This window comes from Lissotriton vulgaris, chromosome 4_1, assembly GCF_964263255.1.
Source record: "Lissotriton vulgaris chromosome 4_1, aLisVul1.2, whole genome shotgun sequence".
In the NCBI taxonomy this organism is placed as follows: domain Eukaryota; kingdom Metazoa; phylum Chordata; class Amphibia; order Caudata; family Salamandridae; genus Lissotriton; species Lissotriton vulgaris.
Window position 1 is genome coordinate 1586242267 of NC_141691.1, and position 14538 is coordinate 1586256804.

At 46.6% G+C, this 14538-nt stretch overlaps 1 protein-coding gene across 1 annotated transcript in view; it reads right to left on the minus strand.

Moving 5' to 3' along the window:
• MYBL1 (MYB proto-oncogene like 1) overlaps positions 1–14538 on the minus strand; it is a 610566-nt gene that overhangs the window by 338694 nt on the left and 257334 nt on the right. The window contains exon 8 of the mRNA XM_086965817.1: positions 12339–12443. Coding sequence (XP_086821943.1) covers positions 12339–12443 — 105 coding nt within the window. The remainder of the gene's footprint in view (positions 1–12338; positions 12444–14538) is intronic.

Genomic DNA, 14538 nt, shown 5'->3' on the forward strand with positions numbered 1-14538 from the left:
ACAACTGGGGCGACCCACCCCAACGAAAGAACAGCTCCAAAAAAACAGATCAACTCACAGGTCACTTAGGGGGAGAAGGAGGAGGAGGAGGAGGAGGCCGAAGCCCCGCCACGAACCTCCGGATGTCCGTGTCTGCTGTTTCGCGGAACAAAAGAGTGTCATCGAAGGGAAGATCCACCAGCCGTTCCCGAACATTTTCCAGGAACACACTGTCCCGAAGCCAAGCATGGCAGCGAAGGGCAACCTAAGAAGTCATGTCACGACCAAGCACCTCAGAGATGTCTAGAGCAGAGCGAAGAATAAATGCTGCCAGCTCCCAGGCCATCTAACGCATGGTGCGGCAAATCAACACCAGCACCCTCCTGAGAAGCTGCAGATCCAGGGGACTCCGCCGAGTCCCACAAGCAAGAGATAGCCCTAGTCAACACACATAAGGTGTTAAGGGCCCGCAGAGCCGCACTGCTCGAAGCGAACATATTGCGCCCCGAAGAGTCCAGCCAGCGGGCCTCCCGTGATGGTGGAGACAACAGCGACGGCAGGGAGAGAAAGGCAGTCCGCAAAAGGGGCCCACTGGCAGAGGGTTGGAGGGAAAGACACACCGGGTCACGCAGTGCAGGAAGGTGCCGGTGCAGAAGGTGTTGGGGCACTGGATCCCCGTGGCGGGGCGCCCTCAAGCCCCCATCAGAGAAGACTGGAGCGCACCCTCAAAGGGAAGCAGCAGCTCCCTCCCACCAGAGCCCTGGTGAAGAACCTCCAGAAGATGATCCGCGGGGAAATGGGCAGCCGGATATTCCATGCGCAAAATTCCCACAGCCGTGGAAACAGCGCGGGCGAAGCCGCACCCCGCCTCCTAAGGGCCCCGCGGTGGGCCATCCCCTAAGCCAAGCGGAGTGGGGAAGGACCAGGTCCAGAAAGGAGAAAGAGGCGCCGAGGAGTGGTGGACCTGAGGTTCCTCTGCCGAAAAACGCTGCTGCAGCGACGGCGAGAAGCCGTCCTTTGAAGACGTCGGGGAAAAAAGCCACAATGCGGCGGCCCGTCTCCGGCAAGGACGACACCAGCAGGCGTCCAACCTCCGGGGAAGAGGGGGCATCCGAAGACGAGTCAACGACCTGACGCCAGTCTGGTGCCGTAGAGTCCGGAACCTGGATCAGGACGTCATCATCGTCCAGCGCCAAAGGAGACGCCGGACAGGCCTCTGCCACATCACACGGAGCAGGAGACCGGTGCTGGGCCAGAGCCGAGGTGGCTAAGGGACGGCGCAGGAAGAGTGCCGACTCAACCTACGACTAGGCAGCCGCCTGCATGGAGAGACGAAAGGCACCTGGGGAGTGACAAGGAGTCCCCCGCCAGCCTCGACCCATGATGGGACGAGAGGGGCCGCCGACCCCCATGGCAGCGCCAAGGCAGACTCTACCTCCGGCGAGGCAGCCGCCTGCGTGGAGGGACGAGAGGGACCTGGGGAGTCACAAGAAGTCTCCTGCCAGCCTCGACCCATGAGGGGACGAGAGGGGCCCGCCGACCCCTGTGGCGCAGCCAAGTCACACTCGACTTCCGACGAGGCAGCCGCCTGCGTGGAGGGACAAGAGGGGACCGGGGAGGGATGAGGGGTCCCCCGCCAGCCTCGACTCATGAGGGGATGAGGGGGGTCCGCCGACCCCTGTGGCGCCGCCCGGGCCAGCAGCTCCTGGCGCCAGAGCGGCATCACCTCTGTCTCAGACAAGATCGCCTGTCCATAGGGCAGAGAGGGGCTCGGGATGCAACGAGCCCCGGCGACCTCCAGCCACACCACAGGGACTCCCGCAGGAGTTAGCGGCGAAGCGGAGGCGCCGTGGTCCGAAGGAGGAACCCCCAAAGGGCCGCACCCCAATGGCACCACATCCTCCGAGCCTGGATCCGAACCAGTCGGCGCTGGGGCCGGAGCCGCACAGCGCAATGGGATTCCCAGGAGGGGAAGGAGAAGAAGCCACATATGTCTGCATCTGGGCTCTCGACACCCCCTCACCCGGAAACGGTGGATAAGGGGACCATACGCGGGCCGCATGACCCGCGGAGAGCCCACGCCCCCAACAGGCCGGGAATCAGCCCTCAGGGACAAACTGCGACACTTACCGACAGGATAGGAATGAATATGGCGACGACGACAGCGGCTTTGAAAACCTTCTGCAGAAGCTGAACGAGGTGATGAAGCCGATCTGGACAAGCGAGCCGATAGAAGTTCCACGGCGACTTCGGCTTCAACTGCTGGCACATCTCGCAATCAGAGGAGTGGTGATATTCCCCCAAGCACCACATGCAAATGAGGTGAGGGTCCGTCGCTGACATCAGCCGTCTCCAAGACGAGCACATCTTAAAGCCTGAAGGCATCGGCACACTGTTCCCACAAACACACGCAATAGCGAAAGGGAAAAAGGCCTAAACAGGCCCGGAGCACGAACCGGGTCCGTGTTGCACAAGGAAAAGGAAAAAACGGATGTTGGCGCGCCGGGGTGGGGCTTATGTGACCTCGCTGACGTCACGACCGCGGACGACGTCAAGAAGGAATCACGTGGTACCGCCCCCGTAGCGCAGAGATGCTGTGGCAGAGAAAAATTTCCAGATCCAGTCTCACGCCAGGGGATTATTCTACGTTAAGGAATCTGCAGCTAGTAGTCTCTATCAGATACTAATAATAGGGGATGGTGGCATGTAGCCTCCCCTCCCCAAGCCTAAATAGGCCCCGGGAACCCTATCCCCAGGGTAGAATTTCATTATTACGGACTGGGGGTCATGCAGCCACCCCTCCCTGATTCTTATTAGGCCCCGGGTACCCCATCCCACAGGACAAAACGTAGATGGGGGCCACGCAACTTCCCTCCCCGAGCCCTATAATGCCCCCAGGGGACAAATTGCATTATTTAGGGGAGTGAGGTCCCCCTCCCCTAGCCTTCTTGGGCCCCGGGGACCCCATTCCCGGTGCATATCTAGGGCACCCATAAACCACTAGTTAGGGGCGAGGGGAGAGCTCCAGGGCATACTGCGGGAGCCAATAATTAAACAACAGGGGGTGGTGATGGACAGAGTTTCTGAATTAAGCAGAAAACTCTCACCCAGTCAAAAGATCAGGGCTTAATCCAACACCGTTTTTTAGCTCACTGCACCATCCCAGCTCAGAACCTGGCTATATGCAAATTAGTCTGTCCCTGGCCCAGTGCATCATGGGAACAAGGCAAACCAAACTACCAAGCCAATTCTTTCACTGGGAAGGAAACAAGCTTCCGGGGACCGGTTTCTGGCATTTCAGCCGTCTTCGGCCCGGCTTGCTTGACTCCTGATGGTGCAATGAGCAAGGGACTCACATCTGAGTATACCCTTCCACGCTTATGGTGGACAAAATAATTAAACAACAGGGGGTGGTGATGGACAGAGTTTCTGAATTAAGCAGAATACTCTCACCCAGTCAAGAGATCAGGGCTTAATCCAACACCGTTTTTTAGCTCACTGCACCATCCCAGCTCAGAACCTGGCTATATGCAAATTAGTCTGTCCCTGGCCCAGTGCATCATGGGCACAGGGCAAACCAAACTACCAAGCCAATTCTTTCACTGGGAAGGAAACAAGCTTCCGGGGACCGGTTTCTGGCATTTCAGCCGTCTTCGGCCCGGCTTCCTTGAATCCTGATGGTGCAATGAGCAAGGGACTCACGTCTGAGTATACCCTTCCACGCTTATGGTGGACAAAATAATTAAACAACAGGGGGTGGTGATGGACAGAGTTTCTGAATTAAACAGAATACTCTCACCCAGTCAAGAGATCAGGGCTTAATCCAACACCTTTTTTTAGCTCACTGCACCATCCCAGCTCAGAACCTGGCTATATGCAAATTAGTCTGTCCCTGGCCCAGTGCATCATGGGAACAGGGCAAACCAAACTACCAAGCCAATTATTTCACTGGGAAGGAAACAAGCTTCCGGGGACCGGTTTCTGGCATTTCAGCCGCCTTCGGCCCGGCTTGCTTATTTAGGAGAGTGAGGTTCCCCTCCCCTAGCCTTCTTGGGCCCCGGGGACCCCATTCCCGGTGCATATCCAGGGCACCCATAAACCACTAGTTAGGGGCGAGGGGAGAGCTCCAGGCAGGCAGGCAGGGAAACAGAAGATGCTAGTCTGATGTTGCCTAGGCGAGTGACAAAATTTTAATTACGCTGGCATAATTTTGAGCCCCAAAATGTATAAGAAATTACAAATATTACGCCATTATGCCACATCACGTAATTTTGGGGAGACATTTCCCCACGAGATGCACCAATCTGGAAATTTCTTAACATGAGCAACATTCTAGGTAGATTTTGTTTTTACCTGAGCAGAAGGTTTGGGTAATTTGTGAGCGCACAAGTACAAATCCAAACATGAACTGCTGTTTTCTGAACGGGAGTGATGGGAAATCAACTCGAAATTAAATTTTCGAGTTGAATTTTACCAGAACGAAACGTTCAGATTATTTTTTTTTGTACAAGACGCTCGTATGTAATTTCAGATAAATACGCTACAGCAAATAACGCGTTTCACACATACACCCCAATGTTAACACAACTAGCTTCTCCGAATTAACAATCAGCACAATTTAAAAAAAGGTTCCATATTTTACTTGAGGCTATTAAATAATTAGCAAAGCAAAGAGGTCTCGGAAGTCCCACACAGTTCTCCTACTGATCACAGTTCTTTAAACACAGGGGAAAGGGGCGACCAGGCCTCAGGCAGACATGTTACCACATTGTTTGAACTCAGTTTCTGTAGAAAAAGTTCTGCATCTCTTCTCATTTGGTATTTCATCCATTTATTTGACTGATTTCCTTTGGAAGTTGTGGCGGGACTTTCTTTTTTTTTTTTTACTGTTTCCTTTTTTTTTATTTCAGTAATTTTTTATTGAAAATAAAAAGCTTATTTACATGGTGCAGATTGAACACATGGGAGATGGGAAAAGACCGGGAAAAGACGCCCCGGGGAAGGGGGGGGGGTGGGGTGCAAGCATTGTATTGATTGGTTTATGGCAGTTTGTCCATGTTCTCATGCTTGCTTCTTCTTCTTCTCGTCAATCCTTCAGGCTTCCCCCATACCCCTTACAGACTGACCGATTGTCTTTTCGCTCCCCTGGTGGCGTGGAGAGAGAGGTGTAGAGATATAGAGAGTAAAGAGAGAGAGGAGGCACATTGTGTCGCAGTGTAGGTGATGCGTGTGGTTTATGCAGTGTTGCCTAGTCTAGATGTTCAGGGTGGCTTATGTGAGGACAGGTAGTTGTCTAGCAATAGCCACATCTCGCTTTTCTTCCCCGAGTTCGGTAGGCTGTTGGTTGTTATGGTGTCGGCTCCTCGCAGGAATATGACCCAGTTGAACCCGGCTTTAAAAGTGGCCTTCGCTGTGTCTTTCCAGTTGTTCAACACCGTCTTGACCGCCGCTGTGAGTAGGAGGTCAATCAGGTCCCTGTCATTTTCTGTGGCGGGACTTTCTAATCTTACATTTCATTTAGCGAGAGATCACAGGAGCAGCAGCAGTGATGAGAGGCTACAGTGAAGAGCTAATGGCGGGAATGCTCGAACTCCACACTTTGAGGAGTACACAAGGGAACCAAAGGCACAATCTAAAAGGGTCACAATCGCTGAGGCATGGTGATGGGATGCAGCAAAGCTCAGGGGCTCAGACGCAGTAGACTGGCTCACTCCGCCCACCAGGTTCGGCTCCCGAGTCCTGCAGGTGTGCAACCTGCCTTTAGGGCTTAAGCGCCATAATTCAGAGTGCAGTTTTGAGTGACAGGCTGCACTCTTACTGAAGCAGTGAAAACCTGCAGTTTTCTTTTACTGAGGAGAGTGGGCTGTGTCGCCTAAAAAGAGATGCCAGCGCCTCGTTTCTTAATTGAGAAGGAGCAGAAGTGGAAGGCTCTGCTCCTAGTCATAACTGCTGTAGTCCCCTCACCACAGTGGACTATTAACTCCGTGAAAGTTCTCACCTTGCCATAAATCAGCTCCCTATAGCAAGCAGGAGAGAGTCATTTTAGAGGTTTGGCGCTACTGTTCTTAAAACGATCCAGGAATGAGTCTGCTTTCCCTGCCTCCCAACGAAGGGCCTATTCAGGAGCGTGGCTGGAAACTCCAATGGAATGCATCCAGCCAAGGTAACTCAGAATGACAGCTGTGTCCCTGGACCGAGCAATGTCTGGCTAGCTGATAACACTATGTTCAGCAAGTTCCTGCAAGGGACAAGCATATTGGCCCATGAGACAGTTGGCATTAGCAGTGCCAAGGACAAGGCTGCCAGAAGCAAAGACTTTTCAGCCCAGAGGCACTCCATCCGAAGGGGACAGAGAAAACGCATTCAGGTTTTGCTTTGAGGAGAATGTTTGGACAACCACATTTTCCAGTGATGGATTAGACGACCTAAAGTAGGGATGACCCAGAGCAGGTTTAAGATACTTGGCTATCGGTCTGGGGACTGCTGGGCCGTAAACAAGTTTTTCCCATGGAGCTGTGACACAATCCAAGAGGGCTTTACTAACTGGAAGCAAGGGCTTTGCCACTGAGGAGGGGTGTTACAAGATCTCAGGCACAATTTCGGCTTCATCTCGCAGGGGAACAAGTTTAATTTTAAGGCTTAAGCCGCTTTAAGTACTATATTCAAAAATGAGAAGCAGGGTCAGTGGGGTAAGTGATGTCCTCTTCTGGTGAAGGGTCCAGACTGCTCACATTTTGTAAATCTAGCATAATCCATTATCAATAATAGAATGGAAAAGGAACCCATCAGTCTTCTCATTATCATATTCCATTGTAAGGTCTTCTGTGTCGTACCCAAGTATCACCTCCATCTGGGCAAATCTGTAAACCCTAGGGCGGTGTTCTGCCACAGCATCATTTTTTAAGTTAGTCTAAACTTTTGCACTCGCTACATGACTAATTTCGTCTGGCATCAACAGCTTTGAGAAAGATATCACACTCAGCTCCATGAGTGGGGTCTGTGAGTGCCAAAAGGGTATCTTACGGACAGGGACGGACATTTGGAATTGTTTGAATTCTTAGGCGCGGAGGCTCTGGCCCACAGAGGGGGGACATTGGGAGTCAATGGAATCGGGGCCACCAGAGTCGCCAAGCAAGAAAGATATACTTCTTTCTGGTTGGCAAAGAATGAGCATAATCTGATCTGCATAGATCCAGCACAGCAAGATAGACAGCCTAGATCGGCATAGGATCAGCCAATAGACACACAAACTCCAGTCTCATCTGTGTAAGCATTGGAATTTTATCTCACAAGAATGTAATAAACTAGAGTATTAGTTGAGGGGATAAGAACCTGCCTCAAACAATGACAATCATTGTCAGTGTGAATCACTAAAGTCACCAAACAAATCTGTGTGCACACCCCTGGTAGCTCTGGCACAGAGCAGCCTGGCTTAATTTAGAGGCAATGTGTAAAGTATTTATGCAGTACTCAAACCGTAATAAAGCGAAAACACAACACAAGAACAATCTCAAACCAATTAGAAAAATAAAGAATACTTTAGCACTAAGTACAAACCACAAGCAACTGGTCACACAGGACTGGGACAAGGATACAATTTAAGGCCGCCTGCGATGGAGTGCTGCTTGGATACAAGGCCCAGGTTTGTCCCGGTCATAAAGTTACCATGTCACTTAGAAACTTTTCTGGAGGTAAAAAGTCTTCAGTAGCCAGGCAGCCTTACTAGACCTGATCAAGGGCTCAACGACGTCGGAGAGCAGCTGCTGAGGCTTGGAGTTGATCGCAGGCTGCTTAGCATCAGGTCCAGTGAAGTCGTTGACTAAGTTGTCAGCGCTGCTCAGAAGCTGCACAGCGTCTAGTCCAATCAGGCTGATGAGCAGGTGTTGCTCAGCATAAAGTCTGTGGAAGCAGTCATTCAGGTGCTGCCCGGTATAGAATCAGGTGAAGCCATCAACAGAGGTATCGGTGCAAAGTCTGGTGAAGTATTCACTTAGGCATGGAGGAGGACACTCTGACTACAGCTTGGGGATAGTAATTGGGGGTCAGGGCTCACTCCCCGAGGCTAGCAGGGGAGACCTGGTCAGATCCATTTGGGGCTGGTCAACTGGAAAACAGGAAAAGGCTCTGGAAGCTTGTCGAGGCCTGTGGCTCAAACAGGACACCCTCCAAATGACCCTTGGAGTCACTTCTGCCATACTGGGTTCAAAGCAAGCCGGTCCTGTCTCCCTTCAGGTTCTTCAAACAAGATAGTGCTTCTTCCGAGATCAAAGAGTGTTCGGTGGAGAATACTGGGGTTCCTACATTTATGCCTCGTGCCTTGCCTGTGGGTGGGAGCAGCGAAGGCCACACCTTAGCTAATGAGGCAACCCTCACCCAGTGCTCCTCTACCTAAATTGAAGATGGCAGGCCCTTTCTTCCTTTAGTCAGAGATCCCTGTGAACACTCAGAGCTGTGACTATGATAATAGGCACCACCTACTTTCAAATACAGGGCAATAAGGTCTGCCTTTTTGGTGGTGACTTAAAAATATTTAAGGGGAAGATTTAGGTCAGTCAAACGGGTGATTTTCACAGGCAAAATTGGGAGTTTAAAACCTGAACAGCCAGGCTACAGTGACAGGCCTAGAGACATACTTTACAGTGCTACTATTGTGGGTGCCACGAGTACTGCAGCCCACTAACATTTAATTTACAGACCCTGAATAGTACAATATACTAGGTTCTTAAAAGTAAATTAAATGTGTTTTAGGTGCATAACCATTTCAGCACATGCTAAGGGAGAGCACAGCTAAAGCCACTGAGAACAGTTCAGGCAAAAATCCAAGGGAGTACCACCCAAAAGATGGTAATTTCCAACAGAGAAGCATTTTGAGTCCACAAACAGCAACAGGACCCCAAACGGTTCCAGTAGCAGTATAATCTTTTAAGGAAGAACAGGACTTGACTTCCTACGGTGCTTTTTATTTTTGACCAGAAATTCCTGTGAGAGTGCAGTCTCATAGGTGACTTATCTATGGGCGAATGAGATAACTTAGATATTTCCTGGCAGATCTTCGGCAAACACAATTTGGCCTCTTGGTCACATGGCTTTTGGCTTCATGAAGGGCACAAGAATCACAAGCTGTGGCGTTGTGCTCCGATTTAAAGCACTACATTGAGATGTCAAATAAAACACAAGAGACATCTTCTAGCTGCATCTGTGACCATGCTTGAAACCTGAAATATGTATAGCAGACATTTGAACAAGTCACTGGTTAAATGCAGGGTAAATTCGTTTACATCCAGGTAGTTCCAGACCAGCATTGATGAGGTGCAGAAAAACAGGAACTGGAGTCAGCATGCCAACGAATGCCTATTACACTCCAGTATCATGTCAGGAGACAGTGTCATGGCTGAAACCGCATAGCACCACATGGTGATGCTGGAGAAGAGCTTTTCCGGACCAGTCATAAAATCCATTGGGTAAAAAATCTGCAGGAAGATGTATCCATCATAAAAGGTATCTCAGTAAAAACAGCATACAATCTCTGTGGACTTAATTTCAAACCATCCGGTATCATGGCGACTTGAGACACGCATGGGAGGGACTGCACATATATGCTTCTAAACTGAGCTATGGAAAACATTTCCTGTTGAGAAAAAGACAATGAAGGGACTGCCAAAAAAAAAAGCTAAAAAACTTCCATAAACTTTGGATGCTTTTCACTTCATAATGGTTTTGTTACTCTCTATAAAACGGAAGACGACAAACCACATGCTAATCAGATTTAGCCCCACTCATAAAAAACACGAACTGGCAGCAACAGTCACAAACTGAAAGGAAACGCATGCAACGCCAGAAAAAAAACTCTATTGAACCTCATTTGAGAGGTTCAGCATTAGTCCCAATGTCCGAGAAAGATAAGGAAGCCTCTTCCGGGAAAACTCATGATAGTTAGGGCACCTCTACACAAAAGGTTAGCTGGTAACTTTCCCCAGTGGTATACCAATATGCTACTGGTTTAAACAAAGGAGGAATTGACTAAAGAAAGGATTAAAGCATATTCTGCACAGCCATAAATCATAGGTAAATATGAGGAGTACTATTAACTATAATGAACATCATGTGGATATTCAACATTCCATCTATAAGAGTAAAGGGGCAATCCATACTAATATAATAAAGAGAGAGCCCAAACCTTTGAGGCGGGTAATCTCAGGAACCACAGCACCAATCACAACATCCAATATAGAGTTGGAAAGGGCAGTTGCAGCAGAAGGACATAGGCTATGCAAATGCCCACCATATACATTTAAAAGGTAAAAGAGCCGTGCCAGCAAAGTAGTCCCTTGTGGGCGTGTCTGCGTTGTGCTGTGGGCGTGTGCTGGGGGCGTGACAAACGCTGGGGGTGTGTGGTACGCTCCGCCCTTCATGCCATGTCTCATATCGTGTGCTAATCCCACCCCGCTCCCTTTAAATACCCCTGCACCCCATAATCATAACCCATCCTTACTCCTTAAAATAGCCCAACACCCTTAAACACTAACCCATCTTAACCCTATAAATATACCCTGTACCCCAAAACCCAAACCTATCTCTAAACCCTAAAAATACCCCTGTACCCCAAACCTAGCCCTGAACCCTATACATACCCCTGTACCTCAAAACCCAAACCTACTCCTGCACCCTATAAATAACCCTGTACCTCAAAACCCAAACCTACCCTTGAACCCTATAAATACCCCTGTACCTCAAAACCCAAACCTACCCCTGAACCCTAAAAATACCCCTGTAACCCAAACCTAGCCTGAACCCTAAAAATACCACTGTACCCCAAAACCCAAACCTACCCCTGAACCCTAAAAGACCCCTGTACCCCAAAACCCAAACTTAGCCCTCAACCCTAAAAATACCAATGTACCCCAAAACCCAAACCTAGCCCTTAAAATACCCCTGTACACCAAAACACAAACCTACCCCTGAACCCTAAAAATACCCCTAGACCCTAAACCCCAAACCTAGTCCTGAACCCTAAAAATACCCCTGTACTCAAAACCTAAACCTAGCCCTGAACCCTAAAAATACCCCTGTACCCCAAAACCCATACCTATCCCTAAACCCTAAAACTACCCCTGTACCTCATAACCCAAAACTATATCTGAACCCTTAAAATACCCAAACACCCCAAAACATATTCCTCAGTACCACAAAACATATACCCCTATACCCACACTTACCTTATCGAAACATTAAAAAAAAAACATGCTTTTACCATTCATGCATTTACAACGAATTTTGTTGTAAATGTATGCGTGGTAAAAGCATATAAAATGTAATGTCATGCGTTATGATGGCATTGCGGAGTCATGGTACTTTCGTAATGAAAGTATGCGGAGTGATGGTATGTGGAAAGAAAGTTTCGGAATAATGGGTGTTTACCCTCCCCGGTAAGTACATTGGTGGCACGGCGGCCCACATCTCCAGCAACATACTCATATTTTTTCACCACCCATTTGAAAAATGCACAGGTCTCTCTCATTGATGGCCAGCACCGACATACACTTTTAGACACACCTCCCGCCACAAGTTCTAGAATTGCGAACTTTAGAGCTGGGGAGCTACTTTCAAATCTCGGCATCAGCTCAACATCCTGTGATTCCAGGCAAATCGCTTTGTCTCCCCATGCCTACCATAAATGAATGTGTTCTTCTGTAATGTAAATTGTGCTTATGCCAGGTGTCGAGTTCACGCTATATAATATTGCAAGGAAAAATAAAGTAGGGAAACTCGAGTTCACACACTACTGAACGTGCACTCTTAAGTGCATCAGCAGCGCACTGTGAATCGGAGCGTTTCACAGTCCTGTCACAGATAAGAAATGCTATCAAAACGAAATCCTACAAAACAATATACTACTGGCCGGCAGCAATTCATACCCAAACACGGTCGGGACGGGCTGCTAGTTCTCTATAAAGCAGCTTGACACCTTTTTATCCAGCCGAAAACTTTGACCTGGAGACTTAATGCACTGCTTGAAAACACCTACATTTAAGATACTGCACTGCTTGAAAACACCTACATTTAAGATACATTAGAAATTGTTGGTGCTATATGTGCAACTAGATTTTACATGTAGTGCAACTAAAATAGAGAAAAGTATCACATGATGCTCAGTGATGGAAAACATTCTGACAAAATAATAATACTTGCTTATACAATAAATATTAGGAGTGCCGACTTTGCACAAAAAAACTTTAAAATAATGAACAAAAGGACAGATGTGCAAAGCATGTACAGAGCAGAGATAAAAAGAAACATGCAACAATGTAATAGCGCTATCCTACACAATCTAGGGGCACAGAAACACTAAATGTCCTTACAGATGATACCCGCTTTCTTCTGACTTCATTCTCGGCTGACATAAGAAGCAGCTCAAGTTCCTTTATTCTCTGTTCCTTGTCAGGATCATCATCATCAAAAACTGGCTGTTCAATTGGAAGTTATAAAGCGAACAAGAGAAAAAAGAAAAGAAGAATATGGAAGGTCACATTTACAAAAGGTTGCTGAGGAGAGCATGCAGAGTGGGATAATGCTTTGGCAACTTTTACATTAGGTTATTTTCCAACAAGAAACCTGCTAATAATTCTACACTATAGTTTTTACGTTTGAAGACAATTCTGAAATTATATTGATTTTTAAACTACTCCACTGATAAAGCCAACATCCTCATGATTATCTGTTCTACAATCCTGTTGAACTATTATATTTAGGCATGTGCATACCATGTATTAGATCACGTTTTAAAAATTGAAACCAGTAGTTCCTAAATCAAAAAAGACCTAACTTCTCACTGACTCAACTTAAAAAATAGTATGCAATGAAAAAAGGGATTCAATATTATGAGCCAAAAAAAAGAACTAAATAAACTCTGTGAAGGTTAAAATAGAGTACCATTGTTCGCGTATAATGACTCTTATTTACTGTTCATTCTTGTTTATAATTTTATGTGAATTTTTGACATATACGCCAAATTCTTAATTGCAGTTTGATAAAAAGGGAGCCATAAAAACACAGTTGGTATGAAAACTGCAAAAAATTAACAAGAGATTTTATAAAATTAGACTCCGCTGTGGATATTCTTCTTGTGAATTGGCTGCATCAGTTGTTCGAAAACCGTTTTGATAAGCCCCAATCACCTATATTTGTATGCTATCTGAATAATACTTTTTTGGGGTAGGGAGTAGAAAGTTACTTCGGTGGTCTAACAGTGGCATTACCATTATCTACTTGAAGTTTTGCTCTCCTCACAGCAAAAACTGCAGGGTGGAATCACACCCAATTTGCCATCAAGACAGAAATGTACACAGAAGAGACCCTTTGCAGTTTGGTGTTAATTTGTGTAGCAGTTTTTAGCAATTCACATTACAAAAAGCTTTGTTTCAAATTGCCTTTTAACAGCAAGTCTTTTGTATGTTTTTTAAACACATCTAGGATTTGAGGCATGAACAATAACAAAATATTAAAATCCGGTTAGATAACTGAGAATATTTTCCCCTCTCTGTCATTTTATTTTAGTATCTGGCTTTGCACCAAAACCACTACATCCCTTTTATTATGTGTTTTTAAAGTTTCTAAGTTTCTAATAAATATTTTTTTTTTTTGGAGTAATGAAACAAAAATGTATATTCCTTTAAGGAATCAACAGAGTATAGTTGAAGAGTTTCAAATAGTTGCAGATGCACTGAAATACGAATCACAGCAGGTTAAAAATTATTTGAGGGTGAAAGTCAAATAGGCAATGAGTCTTCCATTGGAATCATAGGGTAAACAATTGTGGAGACTCTAGTACAAGCTTCTAGAAAAAGAGACTTGACTTCACCTGTGAATTGTCTTAGGCAGTTTATTAGAAGCTATCAAGTAATATTAACTAATAGAGGAAATTTAAACTAACTGAAGAAAAAGAGGCATCCATCAATGGTCAAAGTGGCAGGTTGAGAAAAATAGTCAGTCCTTCGGTGTAATATTGTCCTGGGAAAAAAGATGCATATCACCAGAAAAGCAGTGATGTATACACAAAAAAAGAACACATTACAGCTATACAGCCTGTTGTATGGCTACCACTTTCTTTATGTGTAGATCTAAATAGACCATAAGAATCAAATACTGTAAATTGAATGAAAATACCATCACGACTAAAAGAGGACAATTAATTCTTTTGGTTTGTAGAATTCCTTTAAATGTATTTCAGCTAATTACACTGAAAAAACCCAAAAGAAGAAAATATTTATTTGAGGGCTGGCCCTCTGCCGCTAATAGCCATGTTTAAACTTCCTCATTAGCATCATATTTCTGTATATGTGAAGAATGTTGTTCAAGCTGGTCAAGTTACGAAGAAGCAGTTTTTTGATGAGACATTTCTGCATTTGTTTGAACTAAATAGTGTAATACCATCGAGAGGGATCTTATCCTGTGCATCCAATTTTACGTCAGCAAAGTTTGACGAGGAAGAGTGGGACATCAACACACCATGATTAAATCGAAATGTGATGTGGTCAGATCTGTCACTACCACTCAGTACCT